The 25,900-nt window shown below is 30.0% G+C and overlaps 2 protein-coding genes and 1 pseudogene across 5 annotated transcripts; 2 read left to right on the top strand and 1 right to left on the bottom strand.

Moving 5' to 3' along the window:
• Positions 1-758: 758 nt before the first annotated feature.
• On the top strand, positions 759-6,653 carry LOC109788351 (putative transporter C405.03c). Of its 2 annotated transcripts, none has more exons than XM_020347048.3 (8): positions 759-1,346; positions 2,034-2,423; positions 3,513-3,727; positions 4,687-4,757; positions 4,861-4,962; positions 5,091-5,208; positions 5,566-5,701; positions 6,293-6,653. In XM_020347048.3, exons 1-8 carry the CDS (start codon positions 1,266-1,268, stop codon positions 6,353-6,355), a joined length of 1,176 nt encoding a protein of 391 aa, XP_020202637.1. In that variant the 5' UTR covers positions 759-1,265; the 3' UTR covers positions 6,356-6,653. The 2 variants fall into 2 exon arrangements, with proteins under 2 accessions (XP_020202637.1, XP_029125070.1); XM_029269237.2 differs by lacking the exon at positions 759-1,346 and adding an exon at positions 1,610-1,732.
• Positions 6,654-7,905: 1,252 nt separating this feature from the next.
• On the bottom strand, positions 7,906-10,290 carry LOC109788348 (protein TOPLESS-RELATED PROTEIN 2). Of its 2 annotated transcripts, none has more exons than XM_083063807.1 (7): positions 9,956-10,290; positions 9,676-9,837; positions 9,106-9,219; positions 8,856-9,008; positions 8,571-8,725; positions 8,400-8,438; positions 7,906-8,236 (listed from the first exon to the last, which is right to left on the bottom strand). In XM_083063807.1, exons 1-5 carry the CDS (start codon positions 10,039-10,041, stop codon positions 8,677-8,679), a joined length of 564 nt encoding a protein of 187 aa, XP_082919933.1. In that variant the 5' UTR covers positions 10,042-10,290; the 3' UTR covers positions 7,906-8,236; positions 8,400-8,438; positions 8,571-8,676. The 2 variants fall into 2 exon arrangements, with proteins under 2 accessions (XP_082919933.1, XP_082919932.1); XM_083063806.1 differs by having other exon boundaries at positions 8,571-8,676; positions 9,956-10,285.
• A 5,717-nt stretch (positions 10,291-16,007) lies between these two features.
• Positions 16,008-21,986, top strand: LOC109818832 (two-component response regulator ARR3-like; annotated as a pseudogene). Its single transcript, XR_014429805.1, has 10 exons — positions 16,008-17,839; positions 17,955-18,031; positions 18,130-18,207; positions 18,372-18,442; positions 18,623-18,749; positions 18,848-18,982; positions 19,192-19,332; positions 19,642-19,697; positions 19,791-19,860; positions 20,005-21,986. The product of XR_014429805.1 is annotated as a two-component response regulator ARR3-like (transcript).
• The last annotated feature ends 3,914 nt before the right edge of the window (positions 21,987-25,900 follow it).

Raw genomic sequence — 25,900 nt, 5'->3', positions numbered from 1 at the left:
CAAGTTATCTATAATTTAAATATTAACTTTAGGAATAAAACAATCATGTGGGAGAGAATTCTTCTCTTGTGTGTGCTGATACATAAATTAGTCACTGCTTTTAACATAAATACTTTGTACTAATATTCTTGTTTAAAAAATAGATATAATATATAAAGAGTCTTATATAAATTTTGTTGTCATAACTATAAATTTTTTATAGAAAGAAAAAAATATTTATTTTTTATCATTTTCAATTCAGATATTTTGATGATGCAATCTAAAATTCAATTCAGTTAACGCAACCTGGCTTGGATTATTTTAATTATTTAATTAAATTTTATCAATATTTTAAAAATAAAAGAATAAATAATTAAATAAATATAATATGAAATACTATTTTTAAAATTTGATTTGATTTTTAATAATATTTTTAAAATTATTCGATTATTAAAAAAAACCGATGATTCAAATCCACACATTATGTAAATATTTTTTTTACACCCACGTATGTAAAAATTAGTCATGGACAAATGGTTAAAAAAAACAAGTTTAATATTTAGATTGAATTAATTTAAAATTTTGGCAAGCCAACTTCACTCAACTCAATTAAATTTAATCGATTCAAAATTTATTCTACTATATCCAACCGATCCATGACGAATCGACGATCCTACTGAAAGCCATGTCTTCTACAGTAATGCTCAATTATTTTAGTTTGTTTAGTTTTCTATTTATATAGACTGCTTTTCCTGTTCATAGAAAAATGGTGTTACTCCAAATTTTATGGTTTGAAAAGGAAACATGCCTTAAAATTGTTCCAAAAATTTGAAGCACGAGAATGCATTCATAGAATAGAAAGGGTGGGATTTTAGTACCTAATAATGAGAAATAGGAAAGAAACGGAAGTGCAACAAAAAAACATTTATGATTTTAAAGTTTGTGCACCGAGTAACGTTGACACTTTTTAAGAAGAATTGAGACAATGATGACTGATTAGAGAACAAAAACTTAACGTTGACACTTCCCTTTTCCCTAAGTTGTTTATTTTTCCACCGATTTTCTCTACCTTTTCTGCCGTTGCAAGAATCATCCAACCTCCCTGCAAAATCTTCTCACGCAATTTTGTGAGCAAGGTTGAGGTTGTGCTTCCCCATGGTGTTGTTCTTGTGATGGGGTTGGCAAATTGGTGTGTTTAAGGGTGATTCTGGGATCTGGCAGACGCAGAAACGTGTGGATCTCTGCAATTCCTGTAGTTTTTTTCATCTGGGTATAGTTGTTTTGTTATGGGTTGGAGATACAAGGCAGGGTTGTTCCTCATAGCTACTGTGGTTATCATATGGGTCACGTCAGCTGAAGTCACCCAGGTAAAGTTTTGCTTCCAAAAGTTGCACTTTTTCAAGTTTCTTCAGCCTTGATAAATGATTGGATTTTGTTGAGTCTGGGGTGAATGTCTCTTTGGTAAATGTACATGTGTGTATGTTAGGTTTTTTTTGTTGTTTTGTGGATATCTGTTAAGGGTTGGAGATTCAATTAAATGGTTGTGGCGTTTTTTGTCTTGGCATGTAGGACCTTCTGTTGATCATACAAAAATCAATTAGGATGATATTACATCAATTAGGAACCTAAGATGATTTTTTTTTTTTGGCTTAATGTGCTTTATTTTGAAGCTTCCTAAATCCTAAGGATCAACCTACGTATTGATACACTACTTGAAATTGAAACTTCACATGTCAATCATACAAACCTCTAGGTGAGATTGGAAGTTCCCTTGGCTAGAATTTGTTCCCTTTGGCCAGTTATATTTTGTGATTTTGGGTTTTGCATATGTTGTTCATCAGAGGATATTATGCTTGACGATTTTGTGTTTTTGAGTAGTTGTCTTCACATCAGTTTTATAAAATTTTTATATCTGAATCCTTATTTACACAAGGTAAAAAATTTGAAATTATTCTCACCGGGTATCTTTTTATTGGAGACCACAAACATGCAGTGTACCACCATCCAAGCTTTATATATATGAATGCTTCTCTGAATTAAAATTTTTCTTACAGGATATTTTTATAGATTACAAGCAGCCATTTGCAGTGACATATCTCGGAGCTTCTCTTATGGTAGTTTACCTCCCAGTAGCATTCATCAAGGACTTGTTGTGCAAATTAATTAAACACCACTCTTCTAAAAAAAATGCAAAAGTTGGGGTTGAGTTTTCTATCATGAGTTCTTCTCCTCTCAAGGGCAATGGAGTGCAGAAACACAATGAAGTAGAACTGGGGAGCGTGACTCGTAAAGATAGTGATCCAAACCTTTCAACACATGAAGAAGTAAAGCCATTGGTGGCTAAATATAATGATACTAATTTGATAAAGGCAGAGAAACAACTTACTACAAGGGAAATTGCTACTTATGGATTTTACATTGCACCTATTTGGTTTTTAACAGAGGTAAGTAACTTGAGATTGATATCTTGATTTTGCAGCAAGGCATGCTTTCGACTGAATTATGTTATTATATCTTTTAACTGGTCCATGATCCTGTTTGCATAGCTAGAACCCTGGTCAGGAAGCACTTGCCATGGCTCACCCTTTAACTGTGTTTTTAACCAAAACGAGAAAAAAGTTATCTCTGCTTTGTTTTACAAGGCATCTGATTTCTGATGTTCTGCACATATATCTATCGACTAAATTATTACTTTAATATTCCTATAAAGCAACAATACCTATCAAAATTTTGTAATTCCAGCATTTCATTAACTATACATTAAAAGGAAGCTTTTAACTGACAGAATGTGAAACTATATCAAGGTCATATTAGTTAACTTTACATGTCTCCTACCACATTACTGTTATGGTAATTGATTTCATACATATTTGTTATTAACTGTTAGAGGAGTGCTACTGCTAGCAACAAACTTTTTGTAACACACTCTTTACTATTAGTTAATTTTTATTGAACACTACAAAATCATGAATGGGGCTCATTATATACGGAATGAAACCCTCGAAAATTTGTGATTGTCAATAAATTTCAACTAATAGTTTGTTTAAAAAAAGTGTGTTGTTGGCATTTTTGTAACTGTTATGAGCAATAATTTTTCTTCAGATTGTTAAACATGTCTTGCAGTTGCATTTTATAAATGGGTATTCTGACTTATATTGCATAACACACAGGCAGAGGCACAACAGGAACTCCTGCATCCTCTTTGAACTACTTATTCATTATAGCTGGGGTTATGTTGTATAAAAGCTATTCAACAACTTATATTTATGGACCAATATACATGAACACATAACACCTGCACACTTTGGAAAAGTCTAGCATGTCTGACCCCTGCATTTGATATTGATGACTTCTAGTTACTGTGAAGTAATTACATTCCATTTCCGTCTGGAGTGGTTAGGTCACTGGATAGATAAATTTGTTATCACATAAAGTTGACATGGCTCTGTTTGTAAATAGTGTATGCATAGTTTTGATGTTTATTCTGTTGTATAATAGTGTTATTTTATTAACTTTTTTTCTGTTGCATTCAGTATCTATCAAATGCTGCCCTTGCACGAACAAGTGTTGCAAGTACAACAGTATTGTCATCCACCTCAGGACTCTTCACTCTCTTCATTGGCGTGTTTATGGGCCAAGACACTTTAAATGTCGCAAAAGTAGTTGCTGTTTTGGTCAGCATGGCCGGGGTTTTGATGACAACTCTGGGGAAAACGTGGGCTGCAGATGACAAGCTATCAAATGCTTCGTAAGCCTTCACCATCACTTCTCAAAAATCACCTTCATTATGCATTTTTCCCCCCTTTTAACTGATACCAAAATTAATGCATGAGGTAGTAGGAGATAGTCCTATACTATCTAAAGCTGGAACAAACTGGCAGTTCCGCAATCCAAATTGCTTATGTTTGCATTTAGCTACAAAATGGAAACCTAAATATCGTTGAATAGCGTCTTATTTATTCAGTTACCAATTGCATAAAATTGCTGCCTAAATGTTGACTTTGGTTACCTTTTCTAGAGATATATTGGTATCATCACTGATGGCAGTTCATATTTTGAAAAATAAAATTTTATGGAAATAAATGTTGAATATTGATTAAGACGGGAGAACCTCCCCGATAAATTGGTGTTCCATGTCTCCTACCTAGATAATATAGCACTTCACAGTTCACACTTTTTGTTTTACCATCAATAAGAATTATATCTTACACATCAATAATTCCTTGTCATCTAGTTATGATATACATTACAGTTTTCTTACATAGCCTAAGAATTTTTTTTGCTAGTCTAGACCATGATGTAGATGTACTCATGTTTGGATGTCAGAATCATCAAAGCATTCTTGTGTCACACTCAGGGATTTGCTAAACTAAGCTCTAATACCAATTTGATGCATAGAAAAAAAAAAGTAGGAAATAAAGAAGTACTGTTGTTTTTCGGGTAGAAGCATTTCAATTTTCAAATCTGAAAATTTCCTGTGCTGGCTGAATACAAAATCTTAAGGGCTATTTATGCTATGTTAATTATATATTGCTAACTGCTAAGCTTATTATAAATAAAAGTATAAAACATAGTATATCAGCTACATAATGAACCAAACAGCCCTTTACCCTCAAGGAGTCAAATTGTTGTCTTTCATTTATTATCAGCTACTTGCTTCTTTGTAATAGTATTTTTTGGGCGATGACAGTTGATATTTGTGTTCAGCAATGGTCAGCGCTCTTTTGTTGGAGATCTTTTTGGCCTTCTCTCGGCCATGTCATATGGTCTATTTACAGGTTAGGCAACGTATTGGCTTTTTGTTTGTTTTATATAATTTTTTGTATTTGTCAGATAATTTAGAAGAATAATGACAGCTTCTTTAACTTCAATGCCGCACAGTGCTTCTTAAAAAATTTTCTGGTGAAGAAGGAGAACGGGTTGATGTGCAAAAGCTGTTTGGATATATTGGATTGTTTACACTTTTAGCACTATGGTGGCTTAGTAAGTTTTTATCTTGAAATGAATCTATAGACTAGTTACTTATAAGCGACGAGCACTCCCTTTTGTTTACTCATATAACTTGGTTCTCGTGTCCTAAACTGATTGCTACTTCTCTATATTTTTCTCAGTCTGGCCATTGTCAGCCTTAGGAATTGAACCCAAGTTTACGATTCCCCATTCGGTTAGATTGGACGAAGTGGTTCTTGCCAATGGATTTGTTGGAAGTGTTCTCTCAGACTACTTCTGGTACATAAAATAAGAACCCATTTGGATAAATTTCTCTAAAAGCACATTTAGAAGGAAAAAATAGGAAGGAAGAATTAAATGTTTCTCTATAAGCTAAAATTAGTTTGTGTATAAACTAATTTGTAGAAGTTTTTTCACATATTTTCTCCGAAAAATTACAAATTAGCTTATGTACATGTTAGTTTTAGCTTATGGAGAAATTTATTTAATTTTTTCTTCGTATTTTTTCCACCGAGATGTGCTTCAAGAGAAATTTATCAAAAACAAACCCTGCATTTGAGTAATTTACATTATTACATCTATATTCTGTACAGAGTTATCCAAACTCTTACATCATAGTTTATTTTATCTACCCAGGGCACTCTGTGTTGTATGGACAACTCCCCTTGTGGCCACTTTGGGCATGTCACTCACCATTCCTCTTGCTATGTTGGCTGACATGTTGATCCATGGCCGGCATTATTCAGCATTGTACATTCTTGGCTCACTTCAGGTATTTTTATGGCTAAAGATATCTGTAATCACTAAGAGGGTCTTTTTATTTTTCCTCAACAAAAAAATAGAAGTAAAATATGAAAAAGATCATAGTCATTTCTTGGTGTCATGCTGTCGGTTCCACTGCCATTCCGATCATTTATATTTGTATTTGTGCAAGTTTGTGTATGCATGTTTCTGTTCATTAATATCAGATAATATAGTCAATTATGATTCTGTTAGTGAGCTATTTTAGTTTGGTAGTTCCATAACATATCGGTTAGGAAGTAAGGTGTTGTAGGTTCCACATGACGTGTTATCATGTGTTGTTCCAAGTTGTGTTTGAGTTGCACTGCATTCATGAGATGTATGATTCAGCTTTTTGTTTTACCATCAATACGAATTATCTCTTCCACGTCAATAATTCCTTGTCATCTAGTTATGATTTAGATGACAGTTCTCTTACATAGCCTAAGAAATATTTTTAGTAGACTAGACCATGATGTAGATGTACTGCTGGCTATAACTCATGTTTGGATTTCACAATCATCAAAGTATTCCAATATTTTTGTTCACTTATTAACGGATTTGTTTTGGAATTGAGCTGCAGGTATTTGCAGGCTTTGTGATAGCTAATATTTCAGAGTGTTTGACCATGAGGCTGGGATTATAGCACATTCTTTCCTATACTGATTCTTGCTTAGGTTGTTTATCTTTTTGAGTCAACATGTTGGAAAAACCAATGTCGCTTCCCATGTTGTATTGTTCTGTGTATATGGTTTTAGAGCGAGGCCTTTGTTGTAAAATTGAAAGTGTCCAAGATGAGCTTTGTAAAGAAGCATTTTACATAGGTAAATGCCTTCTTGAAGAAAATTAGGATTTCATTAAAACATGAAAGCAAGAAATACCCAGTTAAAACAATGATAAGTACTTATATAAACAATTTAATCTCGTTAATTTCTTTGAAATAATTTATATACAAGCGCTCACATGAAAAATACGTTTTTGATAAATACTTTATAAAGTTGTTAATTCAAATTGATCTTAATTTAAGTTTATCTAATACGGTCTCAAGTTGTTTATCTATCATTTTTTAATATTAGAAAGTGTTTCAAATTTGAGACGAAAATTCTCTTACTTTTCCTACAACAACTCCTTTCTTAATCTAACTTGACATATGCTAGAATGTTTATTATCACTATATTACAAAAGAAATCTAATAATAGCCACACGTTAAGGGATCATATGACATGTGTAGTGTTGAAATATTGTTAGGAAAAAAATAATCTAAATAAAATATATATAAATGCCATACTCTACTCCAGGATACGTAAGAACATCCAAAGTGATTATATCCTAAAGATGTATCTTATATTATTTTACTGAGTCTCACATGGATGCGTTCACATTATATTTTAGTGACTCATAAGTAATCTATTATACTTGTATTCTAATGGTAAAATTATATTTAACTAATAAGTAATCTACTATACCTTTATTCTAATGGTAAAATTTTAAGTAACTCATAAAATAATCACATTTTTATATATTTTTATTTGTACATAATTTTTATGAAACTAGAATATTAACTCAATAATTTTAATTATATTGTATAATTTTTTTTATATAATAAAGACAATTGAATATTTTGCACGAAAACATTTTTAGGAATTTTGTTATTTTTTTTAAATTTATTTGTCATATTTATTTATGAATTAAATTTTAATTTTTAATTTATGTTACTAATATAATTAAAATAATCTTGTATCACAATGTAAATTATTTATCTAAAATATAATATATAATATCAATTTTTAAAAATATCCATGTATATAAATTATAAATATAATTTCTATGTTCAATATATTATTTATTTGTATATATAATTTATTATAAATTTGTATTATATATAAATATTTAACTTGTGAAATACACAAGTTAAAATACTAGTTAAATAATAAAAATATTGTAATATTTTAATTAACTTTTATCATAATTAGTTAAAATTAATAGCAAATTAATAAAATTATATAATTACAAATAATGAGAAATGTATAATATTATATTAAATAAATAATAAATACACAGCAATGTAAAATATATAACATACATAAAAATAGATTTTCTTTACTTTGATGTCCAAATCATATAGTAAAAAGCAAGTTTGAAACATTATTTTGTTTTAAACTAACGTATTTTATATAAGAATCGAAAATACGGTGTTTAGAATTAAACAACCGAACATGTCATGTAGATACTCATAACATATCAAAGAATGTATTTAACATTTGGGTACCATCTCAAATGTCATTTTTCCAAGTTCCTTAGAATATTCTCGACAGTTGTATCTTAAGAGTATTTTACACTGTTGTGAAAAAAAAAAAAAAAAAAGGAGTATCTTACACTAAGCAATTGATTTTATTTATTTTTTTTCCATTGCAGGATTCTTCTACTGAATAAGGTTTCGCATCCACCAAAACTCCATTGCAGACTCTGAATAAAAATCAGAATTTTAAGAAACAGTCCACGACTGTGATATTTGGATTCACCACAACTGCATCACAACCCCAATAACAGTCACATTTGTCTATAGTTATATTAGAAAAATATAAATGATTCCTAATCATTTTAAATCATGGGAGAACAGAGATTAGGCTTTTGTTATGAAAATTCTTCAATCACTAGTCAGATTAGGTAGAAGGTTTCATCCAACTAACCTCATTAGAAACAATTGGTTTAAGGTCTCATCTCCAAAGCTGTTCCGAAATAATAAAAATATTTCAAAAATTACATTGAAATTTTAAAAAAAAATTAGGGGATGTAATATAACGATCAATGATAAACAAGCATCAAATTGATTGCCCAACAAAAATGTGAAAAGCATATACCTGAATTTGGTAGAGCAATGTAGATGGTATGGAATAATTGTCACATTAAATGTTCTGGTTTCTTTTACCAGGATTTAGATTCTGCTCATGCCACTCCCACATGGAGCTAACAAATGGGACAATGAATAAGTTTTCTGTGTGGTTGAAATGCATGTCTAGAAATAAAAAATGTTAGTAAAAGAATATGCAGTAGAACAACTAGCCTATGAAAATGTGGAGGCAAGGCAAACATGAATGTCTGGCAAATCAAATTCAAATTATGAAATTGAGAAAATAGAGTCAAACCTTTTAACGATATGACTGAGTAACCTGTTACTTTCAATAAATGGAAGATTTAGCTTTCCACTCAATAGAGGATGCCCAAGTATAACTCTTTTAATAAAAGCCATCAGCTTCATCCTTATAGAATTTACATCTGTATATGATGGTATAATTTGCCTGTTTTTAAGACCAAAAAATTAAATAAAGAAAAAAATTAAGCACATCAAACGTCCATATCTAATTGAATAAACCCTTACAATTGAAATTAATATACCTTATATCATCAACCATCAGAAGGTAACTAAGGTCTTTCATCAACTTTTCATTTCCTTGTATGTAGACTTTAATCTCCTTTATGAGGATATCCATGGCCTTGTCACGTTCGTTACTAAATGAAAAAAGAATGAAGTTTTGGATAAGATTACATACCAACACGAGAATAATCAAGTTCTTGAACAAACAAAAACACCCTTAAATATATAAAGACAATAACAGTTTCAAGAATACACACACCCACATGAAATAACCTAGTTCTTGAACAGACAAGAACACGTACCCTTATAAATATATATATATATATATAAAAGCAGTTTTTTTTATTTTTTATTTTTATATATATATTTTTTTTTTATAAGCAAAGGCTTTACGCAAAAGACAAAGTGCTACATTACTCTAATCCATATACAGAATTCCACAAATTTAACATAAAATGTAAGCTATCAGAACACCAATCTGAAAAACAGCACTGGACATTGTTTTTCTTGGTCTTGAACTGAGAATAATTAACGTAGTTCTTGAGAAAACAAGAAGACCCTTTTACTTATATGAGACTAAAAAAGCTTACTTGTCCAATGCTTCCAAGTATTTCTGCTTCTTCATTTCAAATAATATTTCCTTGACCAACGCGAACCCTGAAAGGTAGTTCTCAGCCTCATCCCACTTGCCCTCAAGCACCATCTTCTCAAAATGGTTTAAGGAAAAGTATAACCCAGTTTCACGCCCAAGACTGTTAAAGAAATATATATTAAGGGAAACCAAAATGGCAAATTAGAATAAGAAGATAACCTTAAAAAGCATGCAAGAAGCCTTAAGTTTGCGTTGTGGAAAGAGAGAGAGACACATACGTGTATGCTGATTCTTCGAAACCATGCTCATTCAAGTACTGTAAGACCAAGTAGTGAATTTCTCTGTGGAGGTTCGGAGAAGACATGTCTAAGTCTGTTTTCCAATCTGGCCGGAGAACGCTCAATCTGACTCACTAATTCACTGATCAATGTCAAAGTGTGTTTCACATAATAAGGTGTAAGAACATATTTTTTTGTTTAATATCATTAATACTAATTTATAATTGAGTAATGCAGTGTCTTCCTACAATTTTTTTTCTTTCTATATCTTCGTGTGGTAAAAATAATAGAAAATCTGTATCTTCGTAATATATTTTATATTAAATAAAATTCAAATATATTTAATTAATGTCTTAACATCATAAAATAAATGTAATACTTGTCTTAAAACGAAAAAAAGAGATTTAAAAAAAACAAATAAGAGAATTTTTGTAGAAATACTTTTAAAAAAGTTATAACAAGATTCATGATCAGCCTTTATATATATTAAATACGAAGGTTATTTTTGCGAGAACGTTTTAGGAACTATTTTTTCCTGCTTAGAAGCACTTTCCTTGCTATTCCTTCTTTGTGATCTTCTAAGTCTTCGGTGTTGACCGAACACTGTCCTCAAAGGGTGGGGAGGGTACCTGCAAAGGCACTCTGACGCTCAAGTAAGTATTCGGTACAGAGTAATAAAAGCTTTTATATTAGATAATCATACCTGTCCCATCAGTCTTGTGGATACTGTATTTATAGAGACATATTTGGGCCTGGTGAGCCTTATGCCTTGAAGTATGGGTAATTGGGGATTATTGTCCATTAGTTAATTATAATGCTAATTACTTAGTAAGCTTTTTTGTTAACTATGCTATACAACACCCTCTTCGGCCAAGCTTGTGGCCGAAGGGGGGCTCGGCTTTTCCCCAGGCCGAAGGGGTTCTCGGCTTCTCCCCAGGCCAAGGACTGTGCAAGGAATCATTCAGCGCGGGTGTAAGCCGAAGAGGATCTCGGCCTCTCGCCGGGCCGAGAACTGTGCCTGGAGTCCTTTTTGATGTGCGTTTGGCCCGAAGGGGATCTCGACTTCTCCCCGGGGGCTCTTAACCATCTTAGGGCTTCTTTTCAAAGGAAAGGATCGGCCTCCTGACCGACCGAAGGGATGGTTAGTACACTATTATTTCATGAAAGTGTTTTTTAGAGATTCTTATAATTTTTTATTTAATTCAATTTTTTTTATCATATTTATTTATAAATTAAATTTTAATATACAATATAAATTATTTATCTTATATCTAAATTACAATTTAATGTTAAAAATAATATTTACACAAAATTTAAAAGTAATTTATATACTTATATATAATATTTATTTGTACTAATAGGACCGAGATATTTTGTGTTTCTATTTATTTTATTTAAATAAAAGATAAAATGTAAAATAACTAAAATAGAAGATAAATCATAAATAACCAAAAGGGTAAAGATAAAATGTTAAGATGAAAAAGTAACTACTTGTCATTACAAAGGGAGAATCCTAGTTGGTTTATAATAATAGGTACCAATATGAGTGGAAATTAAAATTGTAACATCCCGAATTTTCAACTAGTATAATAGTTAATTATTATTTATTTTTATATTTATGGAGGTTATTTTCTTATAGATATTTTAATGGGTTTTATAGAATGTTTTAAAAGTTTTTAATATTTATAAGTATTTTAATAATAAATATTTATGAAAATTATTTTTATAATATTTTGATTTTTTTAGTAGCCCAGAACGGGTTATTTTCAGATTGAAACGGGTCGTTCTAAACTACTAAAATGACCTTTAAACCATAGACGGGCCATTCCAACACATGATTTTATGAGTAATACATGATTCCAGAACGGGTCGTTCCACTTTGGGAACAGGCCATTCCAAATATGGTTGTTGTTGGTAATATGTAATTTCGGAACGGGCCGTTCTAGTTTTGGAACAGGCCGTTCTGGATGTAAAATTTACGTAGGGATGGCAATGAGGCCTCATGGGGGCGGGTAATAGTAAACTCACCCCCGCCCCGTTGAATGAAAATTGGTCCCATATCCACCCCATATCCGCGCGGGTATCCATTAAGCGGGTATCCATGAATTTCTTGAATACCCAAGGATATCCATGAATATCCATGGATATTTATAAATTTTTTAAGAAATTAAAAAAAAATTATATTACAAATAATTTTAAGTTTATATTTAATGTCATTGAAATATTAAAAATAAAAATTTAATGTTAATTTTGAACTTATATTTGACGTTAATTTTGTTGAAATAATAATAAAAATGCAAGATAATCAATAACTTAAAATACACCAATCTTACAAATAAGTTAATGTCTCATCACAAAGCTACAATAATTCAATTTCATAATTCCAAACGAAAGTAAACAACTTAAAATACATAAATTTTATTGGTCCAATCAAAGTTAGAAAATTAATCAAATTACATCCAACATAATTCTATAACATGCTTAACACATCTTGGTAACTTCATCAACCTCACTTTTGTAAGAAAATAATATGAGAGAGTGTAGTTTTAGGGTTATGTGATACAAGGATAATTAGGATATTTAAGAAATATTATTAAACGGGTACTCGCGGGTATGGATATCATCATACCCGCCCCCGCCCTATTTATAAACGGATAAAAAATTATTCGTTCCCATTATCCGCGGGTACCCAATTAGTCTATCCATTTATTATTCGTAGCGGATTTTACCCACAGATACCCGCGGGTGCGGGTATTTTTGCCATCCCTAAATTTACGTATGATGCATGAGTCTAGAACGGGCCGTTCCAGATTTGAAACGGGCCGTTCTAGCCACATCTGATGCCTATAAATAGAACGTTCCGACACTCCAAAAACACATTTTTCACTTCTGACCTCTTTTTTTCTACACTCTCTGAAGACCAAGGGGAACCTAGAGGAGGAGACCAACAAGATCCGGTTTTAGTTTCAGCTCCTGCTTATCGAGGTAAGGGGGAGAGTGAGAAACCTCGTTTTGGGTGTGAGAATATTTGTTGGGTAGTGGGATTGGCCCCCAATCCTGTGTTTGTTGTATTTTTTTGTATGCTCATGTATGAGGGATTTTCCCCAATTGTATCTATTTCGCCTATTGTTTTCTTATATGTAATTAATTGTATGATCTGAGATCTCTATGGATTCTTATGGGAAATCCTAAGAGAATACATTGGTGATTGTAAGAGGAGATGGTTTGAAGAGGTAATTGTATGAGTTAATTGTATTGTTTTAAATGTTTATTGTATGAATTAGAGTGCTCTGTGGGTTCCTGTGAGAACCCTATGAGAAATAGACAAAATATGAATGTTTTTTATTTTGCTTTCTGATTGTTCTGATGTATTCCTTGTTGAATGAGATGTATAAATTTGTGTTTATTTTTGAAACACTACTAGAAAAATTAATATTTGTGACGAATTTTGTGACGGAAAAAATAGCATCGCTAATAGTGACGCATTTTGTGAGGGAATTTTAAGTTTTGTGACAAACAAGAATTTATTGACTTTTGTGACGGATTTTGTGATGGAATATATTCCGTCTCTAAAAATCCGTCACAAATTTCGTCACTGAATCAAAAAAAAAATATTTGTGACGGAAAAATTTTCGTCTCTAAATATCCGTCACAAATTTCATCACTAAATAAAAAAAAATGTTTGTGACGGATTTTGTGACGGAATGAACTTCGTCTCTAAAAAATCCGTCACAAATTTCGTCACTAAAATGAAAAAATTTAGTGACGGATTGTTCCCTCTCAAAATTCCGTCACAAATAGGTTAAAATATTTTGTGAAAAAATTTGTGACAAATTGTTCCCTCTCAAAATATTAAATTTTATTTATGAAACTTTTATATTTAAGAATTATGCATAATTAAAGAAAATATGTTAAATTTTTTTAAAAAAATAATAAAATTAAAAATATTTTATTTCATTAAAGGACTGAAAAAATTATGAAATTCATTTAATTAAATAAAAAATTATCAATTTTGAACATAAGAAACTAAGACATTCATTAAATATATTTAAAAAAAACTTGTGAAATTAAAAAAAAAGAATATTAATTTAATTTTGGCTTAATTACATTTTTGATCCCTCAAGTATTGTAATTGTGCAATATTGATCCCTAAGATTTTAATTGGATAATTTTAGTCCCTAAATAATTGTAATTGTGCAATTTTAGTCCTTTAATTTTTAATTGAACAATTTTAGTCCCTCAAAAATCATAATTGTGCAATTTGAATCTCTCCCATTAAAAATTTAATAATTTTAAAATTTTAATAATTTTAAAATTTTAATAATTTTAAAATTTTAATATATATATATATAATAATTTAAAATTATACAATTATTTGCTTATTTAAGTTAACATATACTATAATTTTTATTAATGTAACAAATGATATATATTTATTATTACTAAATAAATAAAATTTATATATTATTAATAATTTAATATTGCTAATAAATTAATATCAATAATATTTTTAGTGTATTTATAGATAAATTGATAATTTGATAAATATAACTAAGTATATATTAATATACTTTTACAAAAATATAAATATAGTAGATAAGATATGTATATTTATATTTTTGTAAAATTATATTAATATATAATAAGTTATATTTATCAAATTATTAGTTTATGTATAAATATACTAATAATATTATTGATATTAAGTTATGAATAATATTATAAAAATATAATATATATATATATATATTTTATGTATTTATTAATAATAAATATATATCATTTGTGTGACACCCTCTACCCCACATACCATAACACAAATAACAAAAATTGAATAACATAATCTTTTTCATAATTGAAATACCAAACATGTTTAATTCAAATCAAAACTCATGTATTTGTGGAATTAAATAGATATTCATACATCTCACGCAACAAGGAATACAACAGAACAATCAAAAAGCAAAATATAAACTTGCATAGTTTATTTGTTTCTCTCAGGGTTTTCTTAAAAACCCACAAAGTACTATAATCCATACAATAAACATCTTACTCATATAATTGTCTCTTACAATTGCATTCCCTTATGGTGTGTTTGGATGAGTAATTTTACAAATTCAAGGAATTTGAAATTCTTGGTATTTGAATTACTTTGATTTCAATTTCTATCATTGTTAAAATATTTTGTTTGGATAATTAAGTCAATTCAAATATCTCAAATTTTAAATTATTAGGTTAGATATGATAATTTGATTCCATCATGATAAAATTAATTTTAAAAATATATTTCTATGTTGAGATTTTTAAAATAAATTTTATAAAAATAAATATTAGCTAATTTTTAAATATTTAAGAATTTTAAAAATTAATATAAGATAATATTTAATAATTTTAAAAATATTTTTGAATATCTAATAATTAAAAGAATGAAAAGAAAAGATAAAATATATAGGTGAAATAAGAAAAACAAATATGAGGAATTTCAAATTTTGCTATTTTTGGGAGAATTTGAAATTATACTATTTTAAGGAATTTCACAAATGTTTGGATTTCAAATTCTTTGTAAATTCCTCATCCAAACAAAGCATTTCACCTCAAGAAATTTGAAATTCTTCAAATAAATAAATTACCTTATATAAATTTCTCATCCAAACACACCATTAGGTTTTTCATAGGAATCATAGAGATATTAAAATTATACATTTATATTTAAATATAAGAAAAACAACAAAAGAAGCATGTATATTTATATTTATATTTTCCAGAACGGAGCGTTCTGCGGCCAGAACGGCCCGTTCTGCAACCAGAACGGACCGTTCCGAAACCAGAACGCCCGTTCTGGGATCACATTTTAAATAAAATTAGGTATATACATACTAAATCAATTATTCATCTTTCGATATAATACTTGATTTCTTTTGGTTATGATATTTTAATATATTTTATTTAAAATATCAATTAACATATTTTATTATTATTTTTATTTTATTTATTGTAAAATAATTAAAATATTAAATTTAGCATCATTAAAAAAATAACTATTATAAAATTTATTTTTTTTAGTTTAATTATTTATTATAATACTTTTTAGTTATCGTATTAACCAAAAAATTATTTTTAATTAAAATATATTTTTGAATTTTAGTTAATTGATTATCATTCACTCACTTTATTAAAAAGTGATAAAATTTAATTAATTTTTAATTAATTTAATAAAATAAAAACTTTAAAATAAATATCTAAAATCTTTAACAATTTCTTAAATACAAATATTTAATTAATTAATTTTAATATAATAAATTTAATATCAAAATATTTACCTAGATTTGAGTTATGATTTTTATAATCTTTTGATTTAATATTGGATTTTATTTATTATAAAACATAATAAATAAAATCTTAAATCTGTAGCAATTTCTTTGATACAAATCTGTAATTAATTTTAATATATAATAAATTTAATATCAGAAAATTTATTATAATTTTAATTATGATTTATATAATATTTTGATTTAATAATAAATTTCTTTTGATTATAATATTTTAATGTATTTTATTTGACATATCAGTTAATTAACATATTTTATTATAAAATAATTAGAATATTTGTTTGACATATCAGTTAACATATTTCCCTTAAAATTACAAAATCATTTCAACAAATTTATAACAATATAAAACTACTCCACAAACCCGTGTTTTATAGCATTTACTTTAGATGAGGCTTTCTCCTTGTTGGTTTTAGTTGGAGAGTTGAGTGATTTCCAATTTTTTTTGCATCCATTGTGTTTGTATGAGGGTTTTGATGGATGTTGCGGCCAATGCGAGGGGTTATCTGATAGAGGTTATGGTTATGGTTTTTCATGATTGGAAGTGCAAGGTTTTTCTGAACTTCAGCCATGTTGTTGTAATTGTAGTAATTTTGTGTATGAAAAAGCTTATTAGTGCAGTTGTGACTATTAGGGTGGAAAGAAAATTGATTTCAAGATGGTTTGATTGGCTAGGAACTAAAATTTGTAGTCCTTTTTCTTATAAACTGATTGATGAGCCGTAATTTAGTGCTTCAATATTCATATCATTAAGGCATTGATTACTTCTCACATTTAGGGTTAATTTCGTGGTTTTATCATGTTTGCTAATTGTCATTTGAATTATGGGCCTAATTGCAAAACTAATCAAATTTCTGTTTCTGGACAGTTTGACCTTCGCTCGGTTTTTTGGCCATATCTGGAGCTACAGGACTCCGAATTGAGCAATCTTGGTGGCGTTGGAAAGCTAAGAGAAAAAGCTACAAATGTCTCACTGATGTGAATCTCCTAATTCGAAGCCTAAGATGGTCAAAATGGAGCCCGAAAATGACCCACGGAATCTGGAAACGTTTTGGGCCTTGTTTTGCAATGTTCAAATCAGTTTGGGCCCAATTTGACCCAAGCCTTCTAGAAGGGCAAAAGGGTAATTTCAGAAACCCTAAAAGAGGGCAGAAGGGAGCCCTCTTCACACATTCTCTGTCTCTTCACATTTTCCCCCTTAAACTACCCGCGCCTCCCTCTTCCACCTCCGTCTTCGCCGTCGCCACGTCCCGCACTCAAGTGCGTCTCGACTCGAGGGCGCTCGATAAACTCTCCTCGTCCAACACCACTCCAACCACTTCCTTCAACCACCGCATCACCGTCCCCGATTTCCTAACCCTACACATATCCCTTTTTTTCTCCTATTTTTCTCACACCCCTTTTCTTTCTTCATTCAACCGAGGGAACATGGTTGCCGCCGCTGATCTTCTCATGCCGGAAATGGGTGCTGGAAAGTTGCACGTGCTCGCCGTTGATGACAGCCACGTCGACCGCAAGGTCATTGAACGCTTGCTAAAAATCTTGTCTTGCAAAGGTATGTAACTAAAGGTGGAAAATTTTGGTGTTTTCTCTTGCACTTGGATCGGGTTTTGATGGTTTTTGGAAATGGGTTTTGATAGTTTTTGGAAATGGGTTTTTGGTTTTGGCAGTGACGGTGGTGGAGAGTAGGAGCATGGCTCTGTAGTATTTGGGGTTGGATGGGGATAAGAGCTCCATTGGTTTTGATGTAAGCAAATTTGGCTTTTGGGTTGTTTAATAATTTGGGGTTTTTACTGGGCACTTGGAAGTGATGCTTATGTTGTTGTATGATTTCTGTGGTGACAGGGGGTGAAGGTTAATTTGATTATGACAAACTATTCTATGCCGGGGATGATTGGATATGAATTACTCAAGAAGATAAAGGTGAGAAATCAGATTTTTTATTTTTTATTTTAAATTTAATTTGTTGTGGTAGATGAATGGAAGAGAGAAGGGAGAATTGTTAGTGTTTTGCTGATTTAATAGTAGTGGGTTTTCCCCCTTTTCTTCTTGATTTGTAATTTTTTTCCTTCTGTTAATCTCTGCAGGAGTCGTCTGTATTTAGAGAGATTCCAGTGGTGGTTATGTCTTCTGAGAATATCTTTACCCGAATTGATAGGTAAGATCTTGGTTAGAATTGTTAGTGTTTTACTATTTGGTTCTTGTGTGGTTTTAGGAAGCTGGATGCCTTTGATTTTCTGGCTGAACTCGGTGAGAACAATTATATCCCTTTTATTTTATATTTCTCTAACAATTTTAGTCGTTTTCTCTCGTTTTCTCTAACAGAATTTCATTATAGGTGTTGAAGATCTTTCTACGGCAGTATTAGTCCAAATCTGCATTATTTTATAAAAGGTTTATAGAAAATGGTGCAAGGAAAACTTTATTAATAGCCGGTCTCTTAGACATGCTCGTGACATTCACAGGTAATTTTATTATTTTTAAGTTAAATATAAAAATATTATTTATAATGTACTCTAGTCCAGACATTTATGCTTTCTCATTTCTAAAATACTATTTGCAGGCAGATTCAGGGTAATGTTCAACAAATGGGTCTGAATCCTTCATCTTGTGGAGATGATATACTTCAATTTCGCAGATGCCTTGCTGCTTCCTTTTTCCTCAATGCAGCTGTAAAGCAACCAGAGGGGACATACAGGTATCTAATTCAACTTAGAAATTCTTATGCTGATCCGTCTCTGTAGCTTGCTTTCTTTTCCCTCTGTTATAAGCTCAAATTCCAGTGTTAGTTTTGAATTTCTTTATTGGTATTTTGACTCACTAATTGGAATCCTTACCTGCATATATAATTTTATCATATAATGCTTTGCTATAAAAAGAGACTTTTATTTCTTAGTAACTTGACAGGGCTTTGGCAAATCACGACACATGTTTAGCTTCTTGTGACATGATCTCTCTCTCTCTGTCTCTCCAAGTTGGCAAGCAAAAGGGTTACTCATAGAAGGAAAAGAAATTCAAAAATATTTCAGTCAGGAAAACACACTAAAGGTAATATCACATTTTAATTTTTATCATCGTATTATATATAAAAAAAAAGACAAATAAAAAAAGAATTGACATTGTTATTATAGCTATACTTCTATACTGATAATAAAAAAAAAATTACCACTTGATGTTCATAATTTTTTTTAACTATTTTATTTTTAATGACTAATACAAAAATTTACTAGTGCTACATTGGGAGTTTCACATGTTCACAAATTTGCTTGATAATTCATTCATTGTTGGTTTGTTGCTCTTATTATTCAGTACATATATAGTATTCTTTTCTGAATTTCTTCCAATTGTGGAATGCAGATTCAGATAGTGAGTCAGATAATGCTAAAGCATCAGTGTCTTTGAATCCTATAAAGGTAATCATGATACGTTTGGTATCTGATGTGATGTTAAGAGAATGCAATTTTGTATTGCCTTGACTTCAGTTTGCCTATTAAAAACTGTTTCAGGAAAAAGTAGGATCTGGCTTGTCTCTAGATCAAAAGTAGGGGAATCTTGATAATTCAGAAACTGAAATTGGTGAGTACCTAAGTTGCTGGAGTTTTCTTATTGTGTTTTTGTATTATTTATTCCGTATATAGTTTTGAACCCACCCAGGCATGTAGTTTTGGTTGCAATAATTTATATATATTGTTCCTAGAATTTATTAAGTTTTACTTTTAGGTGTAATGTGTTGATGAAGTTATACTGTGCATTCATGTTCATAAGTAACATAGGAGGGAGTCAATATTGAACAAAGATATATTGCTGAGAAGGTTTCTGATTTACTGAAGGTACTTATAACCTTTTTATCATTCAATTTTTATAATTATTACTGTTAGAGTTTTACTATATGAGAACATATGAATATAATATGTTGGACAATAGTAATGAGTTATTATATACAGTTGATTAATTGTACAAATTAAATACGCAAGATCTTGAATCAATAATTGTTCCATTAACATACTATAAACGCATTTTTCAATGATTGTTTGCATCTGATAGGATTATATAGCACACTTAGTTACTTGTTATTAAATTTCAGAAGACAAATGTTATTGTTTAGTCTAGAATAATAGGCTCTGGTAATCGATTACAAGACTTGGTAATCGATTACAACGGTTTAGTTTCAAGTTGTAAAGTTTAAATTAAAATTTGGAATTTTCATCTTCTGGTAATCGATTACAAGAAATGGGTAATCGATTACCAGAGAACCTTTTAATAAGTAAATTTCGAACATATGATTTTCATTGTCTAGTAATCGATTACATGTATAGGTAATCGATTACCAGACTCTTAAAAACAAATGGTTTCCTCAAATTTAGTCATCAACAGTTAGTGAGGGATTTATCCCAGTTAGTGACGGATAAAATCCGTCGCAAATTGTGACGACATTCTGGCGTCGCAAATTGTGACGGATTCTACTTAATTAAAGTCATCACAGTTTGTGACGAATTTAATCCCTCACAAATTGCGAGGGATTTAATCCCTCGCAAATTGTGACGGATTCTACTTAATTAAAGTCATCACAGTTTGTGACGGATTTAACCCCTCACAAATTGCGAGGGATTTAATCCCTCACAAATTGCGACGGATTTTTATTAATTTCTAAACATTTATTATTAGAAATTAGTGACGGAAATTATACTGTTTGTGATGCCTTAATTCCGTCACTAATTGTGACGGAGAAAATAATCCGTCACTAAATATTTTGTGACGCCAAATTTTGTGACGGAATCATTTCTGTCACAAATTCCATCACTAATTGATTTGTGACGGATTTTATCAAAATTAGTGACGGATTTGTTCCCTCTCTAATTTTAATTTTTCTAGTAGTGAAAATAGACAAGTTTTGATATGATTTTGAGTGCTCTGTAGAGACTATGTGAATATGATGAGATGATGTGAAAAGTGATTATGAGACATGATGATGCGATATGATAATGAGACATGACAATGTTATATGAGAATGTAGAGTCTTGATTGACATGCATCATTTGCATAAATGTTTTTAAGGATACGATATGTAATACACTGCCAAGGAAGACCCCCTAGTGTAAAAGCTTTGGGGATTAGTCCTTGGAGATAGCTCGGTTTGGAAGTCCTAGTCTCGCCCATTGTGTGCATGGGATGTATCTTGCGCGGCTTAGCTATCCCGACGAGACCTTGGTAGTATGTCCTTCTAGTGAGAGTACGCAGAGGGTGTGACCCGGCATGTACTCCTAGACTACTCTTCGTGTATTACTAGCGGTAATATGCCATGTGATGTTTTACTGGCGCCACATGCATGATAATATGTAGTTTGTGTCCATACTTATGCATTTTTAATGTTATATGATAAATTGATATTTTTATGTCTTGGATGAGTGAGATGTGATATTGTTGTTAATTTATCTACGTTATACCTGTTTTATTTATGTTTGGTTATCCGGCGTATATTTCTACACTGTGAGCCAGAGTGAGATGTTTCCCACTCCCTTTTCTCGTGTTGTTTTTCTTTGACTTTTATACAAGTGATCATCGGCATGAGGCTGAGGATGTTGGTGATGAAGTTTAGGCTTCTATGTTGGGCTTTGCTCTGATAGGACATGTGACATCGGGGCATAGATAGAATTAGTTTAAGATGTTCTTATTAAATTATTTTAGAAAAATTTTATTTCTTTGTAATTTTACAGACATGTTATTTGGATTAAGTTTATGAATGTGAGCTATTTACCCTTACGTGGTTGGAAATTTGGTTTTTAATGAAAATTTTATTTTATTTTTTATAATTACTGTATATGTATGTTGGGATAGAAGGTGTCACAAAGATTTAATTTAAGTAATTTTTAAAAGTTAAATAAATAAAGTAAAATTTAATTTAAATTATTTTTAAAGTTAAATAAACAAAGTAATTAGAATAGATGACCATGATATTAACCGGTCAAATTGGTTGAAAAGTATAAATCAAAACTCTTTATCGCTTTATATATTATTAAAAAATATATTTTATTTTAAATTTTAGTTATATATAATAAATATTTAGCATGTAAAATGCATATGCTAAATTGTTAGTTATTCTTTATCTAAGAATTATTTGGAGGTGTGTGAATGAAAAGACATCTAGATAAACCTTTTAAATTTGACAACTTGTTGTTTTCCTGAATTTTATATATTCTTGCAATGGGATAATATTTGAAGCTTGAATGAAAAATGAGTGAATTTTGATTTTGATTCTTGTAAAAAAAGGATTTTTTATTTTTCATCCTTCTAAAATTTGTAAATATTGTTTTGGGTCCTTCTAAAATATTTTTGATCCTTGTATGAGTAAATTTTAGTTTTGAACCTTGTAAAAAACATTTCTTTGATTTTCATCCTTCTAAAATCTAAAATAATTATTTTTTGTTCCTAATGATGATTTTAAAAGAGATAAATAATATTTATTTTAAAGACTTATAAAATATTTTAGAGGTATCAAACATTAGCATGATATTACTAACATTTGTGGGTAACACCTAAGATGATCATTTAATCTTTTGATAAATGAGTAAGTATTTAAAAATAATTACATAATAGAGACTAAAGTCAACATTCGTAGATTTTAGAAGGATAAAATAATTTTTTATAGGGATCAAAACCAAAACTTGTTCATTTGGCAAGGACTAAAATCATATTTAACCTAATTCATGACAATGATTTTTCTTTTCACTAGATTACATATATCTTTTATCGAAGACAATTTTATTCAAGATGAAAAGAAATTGTTTAGAATCATTAACAAATAGAAGACAGACTTCTTTTCATGAAACTAAAAATTGTCTTTGCAATAATAAAATTAGGAAAGTTGGCACATATATAATGAGAATATTGTTGAACATTAAATACTATGAATTCCAATTTCATCATTTATATTTAAAACTTCACTATCAATTCAAAATATTTATATTTGATTAAGTTATCAGTAATTAAAATACTTATACTATTATCATTATGATAATATATTTTATTTTATTTAGAACATAAGTAAGTAGGGAAAGATAAAAGTTGGAGAGAAAAGGTTGATTTTCACCAATCTTAGGAAGCCTTTTGAGGTTTACTATGTTTCTCATTAGGAATTGAGTTGTATATTAATGTAAAGTAGGAAGGTAGTGACACTACAAAAAAATCAAGTTTTAGCGACCACCAAAATCGGTCGCTATTTAGGTAAATTCAATCGCTATTTCATTCAGCGACCGAAATAGCGACCGAAAAAATCTGTCGCTAAAACCCTGGTCGCTATTTCAAATAGCGACTGAAATTTTTTCCGTCGCAATTTAGCGACCGAAAAATCAGTCGCTAGCCAATAAAAATCCGTCGCTAAAATTTTGGTCTCCTAACTTCTGGAGACCAATTTTGCGACCGAATTTTTTGGTAGCAATTTCCATCGCTATTTTTTGTATTTATTTAATAAAAACATTTTATAAATCAGTCGCTAAATCGGTCGCTAAAAAACTGAAATAGCTACGGATAAAATCGGTCGCTATTTCGGTCGCTAAAAAACTGAAATAGGTACGGATAAAATCAGTCGCTATTTCGGTCGCTAAAAATTTGAAATAGCTACCAATTATTTTGGTCACTATTTCGGTCGCTAATAACTTGAATTAGCTACAAATAATTTCGGTCGCTATTTCGGTCGCTAAAATATACCAGTATTTTTAAATTCTTTTTTAGTTATAAATTTATACCTGTTAACGAATATGAAATTAACAATATATTTATTACACAATTTATAATAATAAACTAGAACATACTAAAAGACAAAATCTTATCGAAAAAAATTTATATTATAGTGAAAACTAAATAAAATATAAGTATGTCAATATAGTATGCTAAAAACACAATAACATAAAACGTTTAAACTTGAACAAAGTAATAGTCAAATACAATAAAATATCCTGAAACAAGTAAAATAAAGAAGCTCTAGAAAAAATTATTATTATTCCCAACTGAAGTGTAACCCCAAAAAACAAATGATAAAAATATTGTAACTTGTTAGCAAGCAGAACATCATAGAACCACTAAAGTCAATCTAATAGTGGCTTTACAGAGATTGAAATAATATACACGAAATCACAAGTTTCTACACCAAACAGAAAAACAAAAAAACAGAGTAACAACTATAGCCTTATCTTAATAAATGAGGTTGGCTACATGAATCACACGAGTTGAATAAGGAACAAATTTTCTCAGCTGCGACCAATCCACTGATGTGTGCCATATCTACCAATAATATAGCTTTCTGCTTATCGCAAACCTGTAATATGCTTCACGAATTTAACCTTGGGACTTCCATATAAAATTATAAATACAATCATTCAAAGTAAAAGGTAAAAGTAAAAAAAAATCCTAACATACAATCAATTTATAAAATCATCCTGTACGGTATACTTGTGTATGCATATTATCTTGCGTACACGTTCATAATCATATAGGCGCGCATAAGCACTAGCTCCAGCAACAATCAGCTTTGGCCTGAAGAGTGTATCCAATTTCTCCAACTACATTTCAAGATTTTCCCATCACAAAAACCTTGAGATGACTAAAAAGGGTGACATGAATTAAAAAACAATTAACAGATCTTATCTTGGAAACGTAAACAGTTTAAATCGATTGTCATACGATAGGTTACTATAAAGATAAAACCCAGCCTAATCAAATCAATATATATTATGTCGACTAATCAAATCAAGTAAACGCAGCCTGTCTAATATAGTATCGAGTTTTAGTTAGATATATAAAACCCAGGTTTAAGTAAATATTTCTATCAAAACATTAGATAAAATTTAGGATAAATTTTTCTAAATTCATCCCACAAACACTTCTAAATTGTGACTAAGGAGACTGATGACAAAAATGTAGCATCTTGATTAATTATTAAGTAATTCTTATTCAAATTCAAATTACATGCAAATGATTGGAAAATATGTTAAAACAAGATTAAAAAAAATTAAAAATAAAATAAAAGTTGTGTGAGACATTATGACAATTTCTTTTTTCATCAAACCTTATTCAGTCTCAGAAGTTGGATTAAGTTCCGTAATAAACATTAGAAAAAAAAATATAATTAATGAGCTTATAATGTTTGTGTATACCAAATATTTTAAGTCAAGTCACTCGGAGAGGGAACTGATTTAATGGATACTTCTAGTAAAGGAAAGACAAGATTAGGTAATTAAGCGTAGAAAGTTTAGTTGATAGAATAATCAAATCAATAATATGTGCATGCTAATTGGGGATAACTCCTCCTGACTTAACTGTCAAAGGCTAAGGACCCTAAAAAATACATAACAGCATTACTCACCATTTAAACTCAGTAATATCTGCTCATTGTTCTCTTCCATCCAATCTGTTTACAACCTCACACACTTCTATAGACTCTCAAACAAGTCATCCAGTCAGAAATTTTTTAGTTGCTTACAGATTTTGTCTTCTCCAAATGCAGCATTTCTCCACCTTATTTGCCTAAACTAGCAAAACCAAGCCAATTGTAAACCTTTCCTATGATAAAAGATTTCATGTAGTAAGGACAAGGGAATGCATGGATTCAGACAAGACATGG

This window comes from Cajanus cajan, chromosome 9 (assembly GCF_000230855.2).
Source record: "Cajanus cajan strain Asha chromosome 9, NIPB_CcT2T_4, whole genome shotgun sequence".
In the NCBI taxonomy this organism is placed as follows: Eukaryota; Viridiplantae; Streptophyta; class Magnoliopsida; order Fabales; family Fabaceae; genus Cajanus; species Cajanus cajan.
The sequence above is the reverse complement of the archived record's forward strand: the minus strand, read 5'-3'. Positions and strand labels throughout refer to the sequence as shown.

What these genes read in the sequence shown, in the direction of transcription:
- LOC109788348 (XM_083063806.1), bottom strand. Translation starts at nt 10,041, where the DNA reads ATGTCTTCTCCGAACCTCCACAGAGAAATTCACTACTTGGTCTTACAG. An exon ending in TACTTGGAAGCATTGGACAA is followed by an intron (nt 9,220 to 9,675) that starts GTAAGCTTTTTT and finishes TTTTTCATTTAG; the next exon opens with TAACGAACGTGACAAGGCCA. An exon ending in CTGATGGTTGATGATATAAG is followed by an intron (nt 9,009 to 9,105) that starts GTATATTAATTT and finishes TCTTAAAAACAG; the next exon opens with GCAAATTATACCATCATATA.
- LOC109788351 (XM_020347048.3), top strand. Translation starts at nt 1,266, where the DNA reads ATGGGTTGGAGATACAAGGCAGGGTTGTTCCTCATAGCTACTGTGGTT. An exon ending in TTTAGCACTATGGTGGCTTA is followed by an intron (nt 4,963 to 5,090) that starts GTAAGTTTTTAT and finishes TATTTTTCTCAG; the next exon opens with TCTGGCCATTGTCAGCCTTA. An exon ending in ACATTCTTGGCTCACTTCAG is followed by an intron (nt 5,702 to 6,292) that starts GTATTTTTATGG and finishes ATTGAGCTGCAG; the next exon opens with GTATTTGCAGGCTTTGTGAT.